Source organism: Ovis aries, chromosome 21 (assembly GCF_016772045.2).
Source record: "Ovis aries strain OAR_USU_Benz2616 breed Rambouillet chromosome 21, ARS-UI_Ramb_v3.0, whole genome shotgun sequence".
NCBI classification, from domain to species: domain Eukaryota; kingdom Metazoa; phylum Chordata; class Mammalia; order Artiodactyla; family Bovidae; genus Ovis; species Ovis aries.
In genome coordinates this window covers 46,924,909-46,942,454 of record NC_056074.1, presented here as the reverse complement: position 1 = coordinate 46,942,454, position 17,546 = coordinate 46,924,909, and the positions used below count along the sequence as shown (strand labels likewise).

Genomic DNA, 17,546 nt, shown 5'->3' with positions numbered 1-17,546 from the left:
TGGGCCCTAACACGAGCCCGCCTGGGCTGCCTGCTGCCTCTGAACCCATCTCTGGCCACCTCAGCAAGGCCTTTACTCCTGGGGCCTGATGCTCGCTCAGATCTTCGCGCTCACTCATCCTTCAGCCCTCTTCGCTCAGGCTTTACCTCAGCCTGGGACTGCCTCGTTTAACTACTGTGTCCGCGCACTAGAACATAAGTTCTGAGGAAGCAGAACCGGGCCTGGGCGCCCCCCAGGACTGAGGCCAGCCTGCTGCAAGGTCCCCGACACGGAGTGAAGGAGCAACGTGTGCTGTGTCCACGGGGAGGCTGATGTCTCTTCCGAGAGGGCACGGACCGGGTGGGGGCGGGTCACACGGGCGTGGACGGTTCTGGCTCCGCTCCTCCGAGCGGCGGTGACAGGGCCTCCCAGCTTCACCTGGGGCCCCCGCCGTGGCACTAGGGATGGGGGAAGCAGTGGCTGGGTTCCGCGGAGTGAACGCGCGGGGAGACGCGCCCGCCCGTCTGGGCCAGGCCAGACAACCGGCTCCCGTCGCGTAGCAGGCCCGACCCCAGCCGCGGCGCCGGGCCACGTGCGGCCGGCAGCGGCGCCCCCTCGCTTCCGGTAGCCGTGCACCATGGGACTTGTAGTTCGCCGGCCGCGTCCGCCGCTCCGGCAGAGAAGCGACCAGCGCGCAGAGGCCGCGCTGCATGCTGGGAGCTTTAGGCGCCGCGCGGCATCCTGGGAACCCTGAAGGGAGAAACCTACACTCCAGGCTCACTCTTCTCTCAGCTCCACTTCCCCCAGGGGTCTCGGGCGGCAGTCACCCCATTATATACACGAAGACAGCCCTGGAACTGCCTTCCGCCTTTGCGGTGGCGGCTGCGGGACAGACGGGATAATGGCGTCTCCCGCGTCCTCATTGGCTAGGCGCTGCGTGACGTCACTAGGAGGCGCCCTCATGGGGCGCCGAGCGCAAGTCCCGGAGGCTTCTGGGTAGCGAATTACTCCCGCCCCCAGCACCGGCGCCTTCCTTTCCGTCCCTGACGCCACCGAGGTCGCACGCGCGAGGCTGCTCTGCCGCCGCTGAGTGAGTGGGCCGGGAATGCCGGGCCGCGGGGCCTGGCCGCGGTCGTGAGTGCCGCCGGGGGCGGGCGGGGCAGGGCGTGGGCCAGGCCTCGGCGGCGGCTCCGCACCAGCCGCGCGCGGCCGGGCACTGGCCTCGCAGGGACCGGAGGCTGCCCCTAATGCCGTTGTCCTTGCCTTATGCGCTAGGATGCGTTACGTTGCCTCCTACTTGCTGGCCGCCCTCGGGGGCAATTCCTCCCCCAGCGCCAAGGACATCAAAAAGATCCTGGACAGCGTGGGCATCGAGGCAGACGACGACCGGCTCAACAAGGTAGCCGCCTCGCAGGGGCCTGAAAGCCCCGCCGACCCTATACGGCGCATACGGGGCTCCCTCTCCTACCCAGCCCAGGGAAGAAGGTTGCCGCGGGTTTAGTGGAAGGCCTTTGCCAACCCATGTGGTTTTGGAACTGCCCTAATGTACTGGTACAGCCCAAAGTAAGAAAAAATGGGGATGAGGTCAAGTCCGCGTTAGCGTGGCTCAGTGGGAACAAGTCACGTGTAAGCTTTTTTTTAAGTGAAAACAAGCCCACGTTAACTTTATTTTTTTGAACTCAATGTGGTGGCGGTTTACTCGCTAAGTCGTGTCAGATTGTTGCGACCCGATGGGCTGTAGACCGTCAGACTCCTCTGTCCATGGGATTTCCCAGGCGAGAATATTGGAGCGGGTTGCCATTTCCTTCTCCAAGGGATCGTCCCAACCCAGGAATCGAGGTGCTGTGCTTAGGCACTCCGTCCTGTCTGACTATGCCACCCCACGAACTGCAGCCCATCAGGTTCCTCTGTCCGTGGGGAGTCTCCAGGCAAGCATGCCTCCCGACGCAGGGACGGCACCGGCTCTCCCGCATTGCAGGTGGGGTCTCTACTGACTGGCCACCGGGGGAGCTTTCATTCAGCCTGGTGAAGGTTATTTGTGAAGTGAGATATTTTGCATTTTTTTTCAGCAGTAAGTTTTGGTGTTATTTTCCACATGCGGGATGTCTGAACTTAACTGTCCTGAGTGGGCCATAACTGCCGTGCGGGGGGAGCTGTGTGTGTGGCCGGCCTCTGGTAACCCCGCTCCTCGTCTGCTCTAGGTCATCAGTGAGCTCAACGGAAAGAACATTGAGGACGTCATTGCCCAGGGTGAGGTCGTGTTCGAGGCTTCCGTTTTCACAGTCCATTCTAATCCCTGCCGGTCAGCTTGTGGCCTGCCAGGCTTCGCTTGTGGACCAGAGCACTCTAGAAGCCTAACCCAGAGGAGTGAGCAGGGTTTCCGTGGGCTCATGCTGTGGCGCTTCTAGACAACCCCCCGGGCAGGGCGGCAGGGGCGCCTGTGCCATCAGTGGGCTTCTGTAAACAAGCCTCATTGCTGGGGGGCTAGGACTGACCACAGGCCCCTGCCTGTGAGGTCAGGCTGGAGCTGGACTTACTTGGGAGTTGAGCTTTGGGGGAGCTGTTTTTGTCTGGGTTCATGACAGGGCAGAGGCAGCCTTGGCTGTGAACTCACTGCGTGGGGGTGAGGGCCTGGACACGGGGACAGTGGACTCTCTCTCCCTGGTCGAAAGCGTGTTCGTTCAACGTAACCTCCTGGTGGGGCACCGTGGGCCTGCAGATTAGCTGGGGGGCAGGGGGGGGATTCCTAGGAGCCAGTGTCTGGGAAAATGGGAATCTGGCACAGACCTGAACGAGCTGGACAGCGTCTTCGTTCTGAGATGACGTTCGGGCGGAACACCTGCTCTGGGCTCACCTCCCCTTTGGTCTCTGCAGGTATCGGCAAGCTGGCCAGCGTGCCTGCTGGCGGGGCTGTGGCCGTCTCTGCTGCCCCAGGATCGGCAGCACCCGCTGCGGGTTCTGCTCCAGCCGCAGGTAAGTGGGGGCCCCGGCCCCTGTTGGTGCGCACGCCCTGAGGTCTGCCTCTGCCGGGGGTGTGGCCTGCACTGCGACTGAGCTCGCCGTGCTTTCTCCCCGCAGCGGAGGAGAAGAAGGAGGAGAAGAAGGAAGAGTCGGAGGAGTCAGATGACGACATGGGCTTCGGCCTGTTTGACTAGAGTCCGTCTCCTTTGCAAATAAAACCCTTTTTATGTATTTCCTGAGCTTTCTGAGAGTGCTTTATCAGTGTGGTCCCTGCATCCTTGTCTCGTTCTGGGGTGAACCAGGACCCTTGCTCCGTGGAGTCGGAAGAGCCCGGAGTGGGGTGCCTGGGAGGGGTCACTTCCTGTGGTCTTGAGTGTGGCCAAGCCTTGTGCCTCCTTCTTGGACATTGTCCCACTCCTGAGGACTGCCAGGGTCTTGGAGGGAGTAAGGCTTTCCGGGGACTCCCGATCCAGAAAAGCTTCAGAACCTCTGCTCTGTGAGGCTGGTGCCTCCAGTTGAGGCCAGCAGTTCCCATTAGACTGAGCGGTCTCAGTCACACAGGGAGATGGGGTGCGACCGGACTCCGCTGCAGGAGTCAGGGTCTCGTTCGAGTCAGCACCCCAGCTCCACTGTAGCGCCGAGCAACTCGGGTGTCCCCCAGCTGCTCTGAACCTCAGTGCACCCGCCGTCGGGCGGCCACTGCCTTTGCTCGGCAGATGTGGAGGTGCCTTGCAGACAGCAGCGCTGGGCCGCATGCTTTTCAGGTCCTTTAGTGGCAGGCCGGCCCACGCCCCTTCTGCCAAGTTCTGGCCTAAAATACGGGGCAGAGGGGAGAGGCCCTCTCACTACCCAGTTCAGTCGCGTCTGACTGGTACCCTGTGGACTGCAGCACACCAGGCCTCCCCATCCATCACCAGCTCCTGGAGCTTACTCATTCTTGTCCATTGAGTTGGTGATGCCATCCAACTATCTCATGCTCTGTCATCCCCTTCTCCCACCTTCAGTCTTTGCCAGCTTCAGGGTCTTTTCCAGTGAGTAACTTCTTCGCATCAAGTGACCAAACTATTGGAGTCTCAGCTTCACCATCAATCCTTCCAATGAATATTCAGGACTGATTTCCTTTAGGATGGACTGGTTGGATCTCCTTGCAGTCCAAGGGATGCTCAAGAGTCTCCAACACCACAGTTGAAAAGCATCAATTCTTCATCTCACTATCCTGGCCCTGTAGCTGCCGGCAGCCTTCACGGCTTTGGGCCTCTGCCTGCCAATGCCAGGCTCCCCAGTAGATGCTCTGCCTTTCTGAAGGCTGGTGTGGTGGGTAAGTGCTAGGAGCTCACCGGGCAGTGGGCATTTATGGAGCTGTGGACTCACTTCCAGAGGGGAGTGGTAAGGGCAGAGCAGGGGGGTGGGGGCCTCTGCAAGAGGCCCAGGGCCGGGGCGCTGGCCTGAGGGGTGGGGGCTTGGACGGGGGTGAGGACCATGGCAAGGGAAAGGTCTGGGTGTGGGGGTTGGGGGGGCTCTGTGTGCCCAGGGACACAGATGACCTGAGGCCGTGGTCCAGGGCCCCTCCCAGAGGAGTGGACCCCGGGTACAGGGGCAGAACTCACAATCCTAGGCTCGACCCCGTGGGGGCAGAGGAACCCTGGCTGGTGGCCGGCAACCCCCAGGGATTCTCATCTGTCTGGGCTGGGGGAAGGGGAGGTCTGCCTCCCACTCCACAGGCAGCATTCTGAGAAGGGCTCGATGTTCCTGGCTCCAGAACTCCTGGTCCCAGGGGCCTGAAGGGAGGGTTATGTACCCAAAACAAGTCAGCTAACGTGTGGAAATGGGAGCAGAGGCCTCCCTGCACTGGGGCGGCACAGCCTCATTCCCTCAGAAACAACCCGGACACTGGCCTCCCCCAGAGCAGGCTGCAGGGACAGCCTTAGGCCCGTGGCTGAGCTCACCGTGTCCAGCTCTCCTTGGTGGTCCACCCTGGTGGCCCCTGGGCTCTGCAGGCTGGCCTTGGGGGTCTGTTCCATCCCCACTGTGTCCCCGTCATCTGCTGTGTCCCGCAGCCTCCCCAAGCACTCAGGCACCCCAGTCCTGGGCTGCTCCTCCATCCAAAGCACTCGGGGTTCTAAGCCAAATACCCCTCACCCCTGCCATCCCTTTTCCCAGGACCCAGCTCCCCTCCCCTCCTCCCACCCAGGGCCCTGTGCCTTCCCACGCTTCACCCTTCTCAGTCCCTACTTGAACCTGCGGAAGCACTCTCTCCCACTTCAGCCCAACCCCCTCCCCAAGCGGCCCGTCTGGGCTGACTTTCCTCACTGCTCTACTGGCGCGGGTTCCCATGCCAGGCACACATGCCAAGCACGGGTGGCTTGGAGCTGAGGACTGGTTGGCATGATGCCCGATGGCCCTGTCCCGGGGAGGCCCTGCTCTGGCTTTGCCTGGGCCTGATTGGGGAGCAGCCCCAGGCTGGGTCCTGAACCAAACTCCTGCCTGGGGAGCGAATATCAAGGGTGACATGCACACTGGCCACCTGCCTTCAGCAGAGATGAGCCCCTTGTTTGGGAGGTGAAGTGAGGTGCCGGATGACCTGGTGGCTCAGGGGTAAAGAATCCCGCCAATAGAGGAGACATGGGTTTGAACCCTGAGTCCACAAGTTCCCAAAAAGGAAATGGCAACCCACTCTAGTACTCTTGCCTGGGAACTCCCATAGACAGAGGAGCCTGGTGGGCTACAGTCCATGGGGTCAGAACAGAGACAGGACTGAGCCAGGAAACAAGTGAGATGCCGGCTGGTCTCTGGATACAAGTCAGGCTGGCCCTGCCCTGCAATCCAGGAGAAAAATGCGGAAGGGGGTGGGAGGGTGACGTTACCAGAACCTGCTTGGGCAATTAGTGAGGGCGGGTCGGGGCTGGACTCACCCCGGAGTAGACCCCACAGCCCGAGGAGCTGGGACAGGAGGCGGGTGGAAACCAACTTAGTGCCCAGGTAGAGGTGGCTGCGGGGCGGTCGCAGCTCGGCCGGGAGGTCGGGTGCGGGTCTGAGACGCCAGTGTTCTCTCTGGGAACTGTGGTTTGCGCGCAGCCCTGTGTGTTTACGGGTGATTCTGTGATGAGTCTCGGTGGGTCCTTCAGGTCCCTGGCCCGCGGCGAGCTCCTCGGTGTCCCGGGCGGGCGGAGGCCTACGCCTGGGGGAGGCGGGATGCTGCCCGGACAGCAGGGCCCTCCGCTCCCGGGTGTCCGGCTCAGATGCCGACGTCCCGGGCCTGACAGCGGCCATCCGCACTGCTCTGGGCCCCCGCCCGCCCCTTTCCGCCGTCCACGGTGGTGGGGGTGGGGCAGCAGGACGTGGGGGACGTGGACTCGCGTCCGGGCCTTTGGCGGGGCCGCAGGTGCGGCGCTTCAGAGCCCGGGGGTGCTGGACGGCGGGCGGGGCCTCCGCTTCGGGGCCGGGGCTCGGGGCGGGGTCGCCGGGCCCAGGCGGGCTTCCGGGGAGGGCGGGGCCTCTGGCGGGGCGGGGCCTCGGGCCGGGGGCGCGGCCGTTCCCCGCGCGCCCCGATAGGCCCGCGCGAGCCGGCTCCGCCCCGCCCCCTGCTAAAATCGCCGCCTCTGCGCAGAGTCCCCAGCTCCGCCCGCTGAGACCCCGAGCCGCAGCGACCGAGGGGCCAGCCGGCCGGTGTAGCCCCGGCTCCGGAGCGGGCGGCGAGCGCGCGGCGCACAGGGCGGCCTGTGGAGCCCGGGAGCCCGGCGGGCCGCCGCGATGTTCCCCAAGGAGACGACGTGGAACATCTCGTTCGCGGGCTGCGGCTTCCTCGGCGTCTACCATATCGGAGTGGCCTCCTGCCTCCGCGAGCACGCGCCCTTCCTGGTGGCCAACGCCACGCACATCTACGGCGCCTCGGCCGGGGCGCTCACGGCCACGGCGTTGGTCACCGGGATCTGCCTGGGTAAGAAGGCCGGGGGGGCTGGGCAGATGCCCCTCGCGAGGGTGGAGCGGCCCCTTCCGTCACCAGGGGGAGGTGGGAGGGGGTCTCTACCCGGGACACGGGCCGAGGGTCCAATTCCGGAGGCCAGCCAGGGGCGGGGCCTGCCTTGTTTTGCTCCGAGGGTGCCCGGGGATTGGGGTAGGGCCCGGTGCGCCTCTGGGCCGAGGCTGCCACCTAGGGCCCGCCTCTCGGGCGCAAAGGTTGGGGGGAGGGCAGGTGCAGCAGGAGTTATTTCATTGGAAAGAGAAAGTAGTTCGTGGGCGGGACCTCGAGAGTCGGGGTGGGGTCTAGGCCGTCCGCTTGCCCCGGACGTGTAAGACCGGGTGCCAGCGGTCACTGTGTCCTGGGGCTACGGCAGTCCAGACTGCCGTGGCCCCGGGGCCAGGTATGGAGTTGGCCTCTGAGACAGCGTCTGGGCACTGTGGCCTGGTACCTCCTGAGGACTCCTGGAGGAGGTCCGAGCAGGTCAGGCCTGGGCCTGGCCAACTCAAGCTCTCTCCGGCTCTCCTGCTCCTGGCGCACCGCCCACTTGTGGGCCTGGGTCCGCGGCTGCGGCCAGACGTTTTTGGCCCCTCCATGGGGCCAAAGGCGCGCGGTGACTCTGGAGTCCCGGCGTCGGCCTTCTCCGCCCGCACTCTTCCTGAGGCCCTTGCCAGTGATGTTTACGGCACACGGAGTTCTCCTGGAGGCAGCCAGTGACAGAGGGGTCATTAGCTTCTGGAATGCCCCGCCCAGCAGGAGCCTGTCCAGGGTTCTCCCCTGCCCTCTGCCGGTGACTGTCTCCCGGAGAGGTTGGGGCGGGAGGAGCAGACTGGAATTCACCCCGCGTCCCGGCCCTTTCCCCTCCAGGTGGCCTCCGCCCAGGGTTCCTCAGACCCTCTATGGTCTCAGGACACCCCTAGGTCCATGGTACTTTGTTGAGGAAATGGCTCGCGTGGCGCCTCCCCCCAGCACACACTCCCAAGAAACCTTTCTCACAAGCGCCCGTGGTCTCGGGCAGCTGGAGCCTGCGCCCCGCCTCACCCCTGACCCCAGTGGCGATCCCAGTGCCTCTGGGGCCTTCCTGCCCCGGCTACTCCTGGGCCTCTTGCACGCCGGCTTTGTCCCGGCCAGCGCCCATGGCCCCCAGAGGCATGTGGAGGGGCTGCAACGGGCTGCGAGCGGGTTTCGTGCCCCCGGGCGGCATGATGGTCTGTGGATCTGGAGCGGGCCAAGTGGGTGAAGACTGAGGCTGCTCAGAGTTGAGCCTGTGGCTTCTACCCTTCCTGGGGGGAGCTGGGTGCCAGGCCACGCCAGGCTCTGTGATTCATGGGTCAGGGAGAGCATTGGGAAATACTGGGCAGAGGGCAGGCCATGGCCTCAGCTGTCTGCCCTCCCAGGAGCCTCTCTGTTCCCGGGAACAGGTGGCAAAAGTCCCAACTGTGGGCCAGGCCCCACAGTGGACACGGAGACTCCTCCAGGGTGGATAGGGCTGCCTTGAGTCTGTGCCATGGTCCCTGGGCACGGAGCCCTGGGGAATGTGTGAAGCCCAGGAGTGTGGCCCGACTCTTGGCCCTGCTGTTCCAGGTGAAGCTGGTGCCAATATCATCGAGGTGTCCAAGGAGGCCCGGAAGCGGTTCTTGGGCCCGCTGCACCCTTCCTTCAACATGGTGAAGACCATCCGGAGCTGCCTGCTGAAGAGTCTGCCTGCTGACTGCCACGGGTGTGCCAGCGGCCGCCTAGGCATCTCTCTGACCCGCGTCTCTGATGGCGAGAACGTCATTATAACCCACTTCAATTCCAAAGAGGAGCTTATCCAGGTGGGCCCTGTGTGCCACACTGGGGTGCGGTAGGAATCCTGAGCCCCTGCTCACTGCCCCCTCTGTCCCTGCCCCCAGGCCAATGTCTGCAGCACCTTCATCCCCGTGTACTGCGGCCTCATCCCCCCTTCCTTCCAGGGCGTGGTGAGTATGCCCTGATCGCCCTGCCCGGGTGACAAGTCGGCTCCTGTGTGTGGGGTGGGATGAGTGCCCCCCCAGCCCCACCCTCCTGCCAGCCTGTGGCCTCACTTCCCCGGAGTGCGGGGAGGAGCGCCCTCTGTGCCCCGCCCAACGGTGGCCTCGCTTCCCCGGTTACTCAAGAGCCTGAGCCCAGCATGAACGCGCGTTTCCGGTGGTGTTCTCCCCAACCCCGCCGTCTGGCCGTTTGTTCAGTGGCCAGTGCCCAGTGGGTGAAAGGCGCAGATGAAATGGCCCCGGGGGAGGGCCATCAGCGCCCCCTGCTGGGCCCTCCCCGTGTGACCCGGTGTCCCTGCCCCAGCGCTATGTGGACGGCGGCATCTCGGACAACCTGCCGCTCTATGAGCTCAAGAACACCATCACGGTGTCCCCCTTCTCGGGCGAGAGTGACATCTGCCCGCAGGACAGTTCCACCAACATCCACGAGCTCCGAGTCACCAACACCAGCATCCAGTTCAACCTGCGCAACCTCTACCGCCTCTCCAAGGCCCTGTTCCCGCCTGAGCCCCTGGTGAGGCCCGCCCTCGCCAACGGCATGGGGGACAGCTGTGCGGGGGCCTCTCCTGGCGATAGCCCGTAACTTGCCTAGCCTCTGTCCAACCTGGATCTGGCCCTGGATTCAAGTTCGCTTAGGGTGGGGTGGGGGGATGGTGCAGGGACCCCGCGGACCCCAGGGGGGCAGAACAGGGCGTGTATGGCCCCCTGCCCCAGTTTATGCCTCCCCTGCCTCAGGTGCTTCGAGAGATGTGCAAACAGGGCTACAGGGATGGCCTCCGTTTCCTGCGGCGGAACGGTGCGCGGGCTGCCCGGGGCTGGGTGGGCTCTGCTTGGCTGTCCCCTGTGGGCCAGCCGGCCGCAGCCCTGCTGGTGGCCTGTTGCGTTCTCCCCACCCAGGTCTCCTGAACCGGCCCAACCCCTTGCTGGCACTGCCCCCCAGCCAGCCCCCTGCCCCCGAGGATGCCGACGCAGAGGAGGGGGCAGTGGCCATGGAGAGGACTGGAGGGAAGGACCACCCGCCTCCGCCCAGGGAGGATCACATCCTGGAGCACCTGCCCTCAAGGCTCAATGAGGGTGGGTGGGGGGAGGGGGCAGAGGGGTCCTGGGCTCTGCTTCCCCCCCCCACCCCCGACCTGCCACCAACCACCCTCCTGCACCCACAGCCCTGCTGGAGGCCTGCATGGAGCCCACGGACCTGCTGACCACGCTCTCCAACACGCTGCCCGTGCGTCTGGCCACGGCCATGATGGTACCCTACACTCTGCCCCTGGAGAGCGCGGTGTCCTTCACCATCCGGTGAGGAGCAGGGGGCGGGCGCCCGGGATGGACTTGGGAGTCATCCCTGGGTGGTGGGGAGGGACAGCTGGTATAAGGTGCCATGTCAGGCCCAGAGCCAGGGCACAGACAGGGCCGGCCCGCCGTGGCCCCTGAGGCCATGCCTTGCACCCTGCCCCAGCTTGCTCGAGTGGCTGCCCGACGTCCCTGAGGACATCCGGTGGATGAAGGAGCAGACGGGCAGCGTCTGCCAGTACCTGGTGATGCGCGCCAAGAGGAAGCTGGGCAGCCGCCTGCCCTCCAGGTGAGCCCCTCGCCGCCGTGCTGCCCCGGCCCGCAGCCTCCAGGGCAACCCCCGCGCGAGCCCTCCCTCCCTCCCTCCCGCCCTCCCGCAGGCTGTCGGAGCAGGTGGAGCTGCGCCGCGCCCGCTCGCTGCCCTCCGTGCCGCTGTCCTGCGCCGCCTACAGCGAGGCGCTGCCCAGCTGGATGCGCAACAGCCTGTCGCTGGGGGACGTGCTAGCCAAGTGGGAGGAGTGCCAGCGGCAGCTGCTGCTCGGGCTCTTCTGCACCAACGTGGCCTTCCCGCCGGACGCCCTGCGCATGCGCGCCCCCGCCGGCCCGGCCCCCGCTCCCCCGCAGCACCCGCCCAGCTCGCCCCCTTGCTGAGGGCCCAGGGCCCTGGCCTTCTGGCCCCGGCGCCCCGGTGCTGAGGGCTGCCCCCGCCCCCCCCCCAGCGTCCCTGTCCGTGAGGCGGGGCCCCGGGGCCAGCGGAGCTCCCCTCCGCAGTCCCTCTCCACCCCACTGCAGACTGAGGAGCTGGGGGCCCTCACGCTGCCCACGGGGGCTTTGCGGTCCACCCGCCGCCCATTCGCTGCACTGAGGACGGCCGCAGGGGCCCCTGCCTGTGCTCCAGCCTCCCCTTCGGGCCCCGCCCCAGTGTCGGGCCAGCACTCTGGGGCGCGGCGCCCCGCCTGCGAGCGCAGTATTACTCCTGAGAGCTTCGCACCTGCTCCCCGGCCACAGTTTTTCATTTTCTGAAGAATGTGTGTGAAGAATTATTTATTTTTTGCCAAAGCAGATGTAATAAACGCCACGGCCCAGCCCTGCCTCCTTCACTTGTGTGTGGCTGCCGCCCCCCAGTGTCGCGTCTGCAGCTTCAGGCCGGGGCTTCCCGGGACCCTGTGTGCCTCTAACCTGGCACTCAGGGCCTGCCCGCCAGCTGTGGGGCTCCCCCTCAAAGCACCGGGGGCTTCCTAGGCTGCTGCCCACTCCGTTGGCTGGGACCCTTGGGCACAGCTTTCCAAGGGCCGATGGAAATATTTGGGACCAAGATCCTTGCAAAATAAAAACAGAACTGTTTAGTTTAGAACTTCATGGCGTCCTGGGGGTGTGGGATGATTTCCCGGTTGGATGACTGTGCAGGCTGCGGTTCCCCAGCTGAGCGCAGGGGAGAGGTGGGCAGTGGGGGGTGGAGGGGTGGAGGGGGCTGCTCCACAGTGGGTGTTCGGCCCAGGCTGATGGGAGGTGTGGGTCTTGCCCCTGTCATCAGGAGCCTCCCTGCCCCCAACAGCATACCCAGCCCCCTGCCCGAATATAGGAGGGAGCAGGTGTGCTGAGGGGGGCTGGGTCTTGTGGGTGAGACGTGCTCTGGAGGCCTCCTCTGCTCTGCCTGGGCAGTCTGAGGGGATGCGGCCAGCCCCTCTTGGTGACCACAAGGGCCCATGGGGGAAGGAGGGGTTTCTGAGCGGAGCCGGGTGCTTGGCTGGCAGTCCAGAGCTGATTGCTGCTGGGGGTTTGCCTGCACCTGCCCTCCACGCTTCCCCGTGGCCGCAGTCCCCAGCCAACAATAACGGTCGGGCTGGGGCTGTGACCGGGAGAGCCGGCTCAGCAGGTCCCTGCGTGCCTGTGCCAGGGGCCACCCCTTGGTCTCAAGGTCCTGTCCTGTAGGCCCAGCCGGTTCTAGTTCAGCAGGATCCCTGGGGGAGCGGAGGCCTCCAGCCCCCAGTGCTGCCAGGAGGGCCCCGGGAGGCCAGCCCCTCCAGGTGGGTGCAGGACTGGGCCGGGACCTGGGAGGGGGACCCCTGGGAAGAAGCTGGTATTTTCTTCCCCTGCAAGGAGGTCACACACAGGCACCCCCCCCGCCGCCCCCAGCACCTTTCTGGCAACCCTCCCCCAATGGGAGCTGCAGTCAGGGCTGTGCCCCCAAGGAGAGTTTGGGGTGCCTGCTGAGACAGGAACCCCCTGCCAGCCCCCCCCAGTCATTCCCCCTCACACACACAGGCCTCTAAAGCACTGATTTAAATACCGTGTTGTAGTATACTACTCGTTTATTGTTTTAAAAAATATGGGAAAGAATGCTGGAGAAACATAGGGAAGGGAGGAAAGTCACGCCACTCCTAGAGATAACCGTTGAGAATATTTTGGTCTATTTCCTGCCTGGGTTTTCCTGCACGCTCTTTGGCGCCTGAAATCAATATCCTGAGGACTGCCCCCCCTCCTTGGCCCTGTGCAGGAAGTGTCCCCGGGGTCGTCTTCTCCACCCCACCAGGAGCTCGGACAGGACAGACCCTGGGGCTGCATGCAGGGGCGGGCAGGCTGAGTGCCGGGCTACAGGGCAGTGCCGAGAGGCGGGGACACGGCGGGGACACGGCGACAGCGGCAGCGGCCCCGCCCGGCCGGCCCTGCCGGGGTCTCGATACTGGCGGGAGGACAGCCCAGTGTGCGCAGGTGTGGCGGTGAAGCTCGCAGGTAGGCAGGCACCTGGCGGGTCCCCTCCCCCCCCACCGCCCCCGCCTGCATCGGCCGAGTACCTCCACACCCGCCCCGCCAAGTCGCCACAGGGTGCACGGATCCCTGCGTATCACGGCCAGGGACTCCGGTACCCCTGGGGGCGCGCAGTGGCAAGGGCAGGGCAGACTGGGGCCCCAGGGCGTGGGGTTTCAGGAGTCCTCCCCACCCTCCGCTCCGTGGCCGGGACACAGTGCAGCTTCAGGCTGGGACGGCCCTCGGGTTGCAGGGAGCCAGGGAGCCGCTGGTGGGGTGGCGCGCCTGCGCTGGGATTGGGGGCGAGCCCGCGCTGGGGGAGTGGTCTCCGTCCACGTCCCCTCCTCCTGCCCTTTCTCAGACCCGCCCTCTTTATCGGTCGCCCCCCACCCTCAGGAATATGGGTAGGGTCCCAGTCGGGGGGTGATGCCACACTGGGGGCTGGCTTCGGGAAACTCGGGGGTCAGGGCTTTGTGGGAACGAGATGTGGTCTGATGAACGGGCAGGGCACCCCCTGGGAAGGCCAGTGTGGTGGTGAGCACGGTGCCAGCAGGAAAGGCTGCTAGGCTAGACCCTGGGGTTCCCGACAAGGGCCTTGGAAGGCCTCGAGGCCCGGGCTGGACCCTGCACCTGCCTTCCTTGGGGCCCCAGGTTGGTGGGAGGGGCTGCGAGCGGGGAGGGCGGAGCCAGCCCGCCTGCCAGCTGGCCGGAGGCGGGGCCCAGGGTCCGCGCTGAGAGCAGCCAGGACTGGCTGGTACTCTCATTGGCCCGGCCTGGTCAGCCTCGTGCCCAGGTCGGCAATTCCAGGACCTGTTCGAGTCCTCTGCAGCTTACCATCCCCTCACCCAAGCCCTTGCCCCCTCTCGAGAGCTCCCGCCTCATTTCAGTCACAAGACCTAGAGCAGCCCCCAGCCCGCCTCCCTTAATGCAGCCTCTCCTGCACCTGCTGGCTTCGAGGGGGACCCGGAGCCTGCCTAGCTCCACCCAGGCCCCAGCCCGCCGGCCCCACTGCCTGAAATTGGGCCACATGCCCCTGGCGGCCCCTCTGCCAGGCCCTCTCCCGCTTCCCATGGGGGCAGAGAGGCTCCTGTGCACCCCACCTCTGGGTGCCCAGCGCTCCCGCTTAGCCCTCTGCCGCCTTTGCCTCTCATCCGCTTTGCCTGCCCTTTTCTTCTCCTCGTCTCTTCTCGGCTCTGCTCAGGCCACCCAAGGCTGAGCCCACCGCCATGGCCAGCCCCAGGAAGCCCAGGGCTGGGGAGGCCCAGGAGGAGGAGGGGTGGGAGCAGGGGCGCACCCCGGGGTCCCCGGCCGCAATGCTGGAGCAGGCCCAGGAGCTCTTCCTGCTGTGTGACAAGGAGGCCAAGGGCTTCATCACCCGGCACGACCTGCAGGTGAGCCCCTGCCCCCAGATGCCGCCCGCCCCCAGGGCTGACCTTGGCCACTCAGCCCTGCCATCCACCTTGCCAGGGCCTGCAGAGCGACCTGCCCCTCACGCCCGAGCAGCTGGAGGCTGTGTTTGAAAGCCTGGACCAGGCACACACTGGCTTCCTCACCGCTAGGGAGTTCTGCCTCGGCCTGGGTGAGCCCGGCCCCTGAGCCCCCCCCCCAGCCCACTGGCACGTGTGACTTGGGGCCCACAAGGTCGGCAGCCCACGCCCCTCCGTGGCCTCCCTCTGGAGCACATACACAAAGACACAGAGGGCCCCCAGTGCGGCATTGTGCTCACTGGCTCCCACCCCACTGCCCGAGCCTAACCCTAGTGAGGCTGGGAGCCAGGCGTGCCTCATTCTGGCCTGAGCCCAGCTGTCACCTCCCATTCCCAGGACGGGAGTCAGACCAGAGTAAGGAAGAAAAACAGGAAACCGGGCTCAGAGAAGGGCAGGATATGTGAGGGGGCGGTGGGCTGAGCCGTGGGGGGTAACAGTCTCTCCTTCCCACGCCCTGCAGGCAAGTTTGTGGGCGTGGAGGCCACTGTGGGTGCTCTGCCCTCCCGGGCTCCAGAGGAGACCTTTGAGTCGGGCTGGTCGGATGTGCAAGGCTCGGGGGGCTCAGTGGAGGAGGACGAGGAGCTGCTCTGCTCGGCGCTGGAGCAGCTGGGGGTGGCCCGGGTCCTGGGCGAGTAAGTCGATGTTGGCCTGACCCCAGCACCCTCCACTGCTCTGTCCACCTGCGCAGGCCTTGTCCAGGTTGCCTGTGTGCCTGTTCCCAGGCAGGGACCCTCGGCCAGGCTGGGTCCGGCCCTCTCAGCTGCCACTGCTGTGTGCCGGGCGTGATTTCCCACAGAATTTGCATTTCTGGAGTCAGCAGTCACGGCTAAAGCCAGCACAGGCAAAGCCCTGGGTACACAAGGACACAGCCCCACTTGTACACACCGCCTGCCAGGCCAGCCCCTCAGGGGTGAGAGCACCCGGAAGAGGATGCTCTGCCTGTCCAAGGCCACGGCCTCTGCAGGCTTACCCTTCAGGGTGACGGAGTCCTCCCTTCGGCTTCAGCCCCTACCCACCCACCCCAGGCAGCAGGCAATTCGGGCGCTCTGGACCCGGCTGCAGCGTGAGCGGCCGGAACTGCTGGGGTCCTTCGAGGACGTTCTGATGCGCGCGTCAGCCTGCCTGGAGGAGGCGGCCAGAGAGCGGGACGGCCTGGAGCACGCTCTGCGGAGGTGAGGGCTGGGAGGCCGGGGGCGGCCGGAGGGTCTCCTGGCTGCAGTGCGGGCAGGCTCTAAGCCGCCGTCTCACCCTCGGTTCCCCGAAGGCGGGAGAGCGAGCACCAGCGGGAAGTGCGGTGTCTGTACGAGGAGATGGAGCAGCAGCTTCGAGAGCAGCGCCAGCGCCTACGGGGTCAGGTGGGCCCATCCCGGGCGCGTGGGTCTCCCAGGGGCTGCCTTCTTGGAGGGAACTGGTCGCACCCGCGCCCCTGCAGCCCGCGGGGCCTCAGGTGTCCCCGCGCGTCCTAGGGCCTCCCCCGGGAGGAGCGGAGAGGCCGCCTGGAACTGGAGCTGCAGAGTCGCGAGCAGGAGCTGGAGCGCGCGGGGCTGCGGCAGCGGGAGGTGAGCGGCCGCCGCGCGGAGGGATGCACGGCTGCCCAGCCCGGGCCCAAGCCCCGCCGTCCCCACGCACTCCCTGGCGACTTGGGGGGCTCTCTCCAGCCTCGACCCCTCGCTCCCCCAGCTGGAACAACAGCTGCAGGCCCGGACCTCCGAGCAGCTGGAGGCGCAGGCGCAGAACGCACAGCTGTGGCTGGCCAACGAGGCGCTGCGGACGCAACTGGAGGGCGCGCAGGAGCAGCTCCGCAGACTGGAGGGCGAGGCGCAGGGCCGCCGCGAGCAAGCCCAACGGTGCCGGGGGTGGGCCGGACCCTCGGGGGCGGGCCCCGGGGAGGGGCGCACCTGGAGCTCCGGGCTGCAGTCGCCCCCGGCTGCAGCCCCGCCTCTGGGGTCTCCGTGGCGGGGCGGGGGGGGGGGTCCTCCAGGGGGCCGTGCGGCACCCCGAGGCGCCTTCCTGCACCCGGATCACCACCTCCGTCCTGCAGAGACGTGGTCGCGGTCTCGAGGAACATGCAGAAAGAGAAGCTCAGCCTCCTGCGGCAACTGGAGCTCCTCAGGTGCGTCTGGAAGGGGTCCGCGCCGCCGGTTTCTACCCAGCCCCCATCACCGCCCCCCCACACCGCGAGGAAGCCCTTCCGTGCCCGCGTTCCCCACCCAGGCGTGCCTCCTCTTGAGACCCCTCAGAGCCTGTGGGCTGCTATTCCCCAGGGAGCTGAACACGCGGCTCCGAGACGAGAGGGACGTCTGTGAGGCCCAGCGGCTGGGCAGCGGCCGCAGGAAGGCTCTGAGCTCCGCCCCCCTGCTGGGCGCCCCCTGCTGCTGCTGTTGCAGTAGCTGGGCTCGCCCCCCCAGACGCGGCTCCGGCCACCTGCCCAGTGGCCGCTGACTAGCCCGAGTGACTCACTGGGCCTCACCTGGCTGCTCAGAGAAGCCGCCCCTTGAAGGCGACTCGGCGTCGCCGGGGGCTGCCTATCCAGGATGTGGGCTCTCCCCAGTGAGCTGCCCGGCCTGCCTGACTTGCAGACATGAAGGAACTAACCTGGGGGGTCAGGGACTCATGTCTCTCGCTGCGGTCCTCATTCTATGCCCAGCGCATCGAAACTACCGGAAAACCCCTTCCTCTGAATAAAGTTCACTGACTTCATCCTCCTTGGCGTGTGGGAGCCGTAGCATTTGGACCAGGCGTCCCTCGCCCTTGTGTGTCCACTGGACATGTCCACAAGCCGTCCGCCAGAGTTGTAGGGACCAAGGCACTGAGGCCAGTAGGCCAGGAAGCGGTGGGCGGGCTTCCCTGACCGCCCCCAGCCTCCACCCCTCCCCATGCCAGTCCTCACACAGCCCTGGGGGGGCTAGTTCAGCCCACTGGAGTCCTGAGTGGAGGCACCAGGGGTGGGCCTGAGCTGTCGCCAGTGCCCTCTGCCCTGCCAGCCCGAGCCTCGGGCAGGGAGCAGGGGACGAGGGCGGCCCACCGTCCCGGGAGAGCTGTCCCCACCGACGGCGCCGCCTCGAGCCGTCGGGCGCTCGGCTCTAGCTCCCCAGCGCAGCCGGTCGCAGC

The 17,546-nt window shown here is 66.2% G+C and overlaps 3 protein-coding genes and 1 non-coding gene across 6 annotated transcripts; all 4 read left to right on the top strand.

Moving 5' to 3' along the window:
- Positions 1-1,012: 1,012 nt before the first annotated feature.
- Positions 1,013-3,171, top strand: RPLP2 (ribosomal protein lateral stalk subunit P2). The gene is made up of 5 exons (XM_004023349.6): positions 1,013-1,069; positions 1,255-1,378; positions 2,181-2,229; positions 2,854-2,952; positions 3,058-3,171. The coding sequence occupies exons 2-5, from the start codon at positions 1,256-1,258 to the stop codon at positions 3,132-3,134; spliced, it is 348 nt and encodes a 115-aa protein (XP_004023398.2). The 5' UTR covers positions 1,013-1,069; position 1,255; the 3' UTR covers positions 3,135-3,171.
- LOC114110214 (small nucleolar RNA SNORA52) lies at positions 2,260-2,393 on the top strand. The gene has a single exon (XR_003586540.1). It is a non-coding gene; the product is annotated as a small nucleolar RNA SNORA52 (small nucleolar RNA).
- Positions 3,172-6,690: 3,519 nt separating the features above from the next.
- Positions 6,691-11,285, top strand: PNPLA2 (patatin like phospholipase domain containing 2). Its single transcript, NM_001308576.1, is given in 9 exon segments — positions 6,691-6,877; positions 8,483-8,715; positions 8,794-8,859; positions 9,215-9,424; positions 9,646-9,706; positions 9,808-9,984; positions 10,074-10,206; positions 10,367-10,489; positions 10,581-11,285. Coding segments are annotated over 9 exon segments (1,461 nt in total). The 3' UTR covers positions 10,852-11,285.
- A 1,597-nt stretch (positions 11,286-12,882) lies between these two features.
- CRACR2B (calcium release activated channel regulator 2B) lies at positions 12,883-17,140 on the top strand. 3 transcript variants are annotated; one of them, XM_042237799.1, is made up of 10 exons: positions 12,883-12,933; positions 14,150-14,339; positions 14,416-14,527; positions 14,896-15,067; positions 15,461-15,607; positions 15,700-15,790; positions 15,902-15,994; positions 16,116-16,282; positions 16,477-16,548; positions 16,700-17,140. In XM_042237799.1, the coding sequence occupies exons 2-10, from the start codon at positions 14,175-14,177 to the stop codon at positions 16,875-16,877; spliced, it is 1,197 nt and encodes a 398-aa protein (XP_042093733.1). In that variant the 5' UTR covers positions 12,883-12,933; positions 14,150-14,174; the 3' UTR covers positions 16,878-17,140. The 3 variants fall into 3 exon arrangements, with proteins under 3 accessions (XP_042093733.1, XP_042093732.1, XP_027815773.2); XM_042237798.1 differs by having other exon boundaries at positions 16,477-17,140; XM_027959972.2 differs by having other exon boundaries at positions 12,883-14,339; positions 16,650-17,140.
- The last annotated feature ends 406 nt before the right edge of the window (positions 17,141-17,546 follow it).

Coding starts and splice junctions, on each gene's coding strand:
- RPLP2 (XM_004023349.6), top strand. CDS start 1,256: ATGCGTTACGTTGCCTCCTACTTGCTGGCCGCCCTCGGGGGCAATTCC. Junction 2,230..2,853: donor TGAGGACGTCATTGCCCAGG/GTGAGGTCGTGT, acceptor TGGTCTCTGCAG/GTATCGGCAAGCTGGCCAGC. Junction 2,953..3,057: donor GGGTTCTGCTCCAGCCGCAG/GTAAGTGGGGGC, acceptor TTCTCCCCGCAG/CGGAGGAGAAGAAGGAGGAG.
- CRACR2B (XM_042237798.1), top strand. CDS start 14,175: ATGGCCAGCCCCAGGAAGCCCAGGGCTGGGGAGGCCCAGGAGGAGGAG. Junction 14,340..14,415: donor TCACCCGGCACGACCTGCAG/GTGAGCCCCTGC, acceptor CCACCTTGCCAG/GGCCTGCAGAGCGACCTGCC. Junction 15,608..15,699: donor CTGGAGCACGCTCTGCGGAG/GTGAGGGCTGGG, acceptor GGTTCCCCGAAG/GCGGGAGAGCGAGCACCAGC.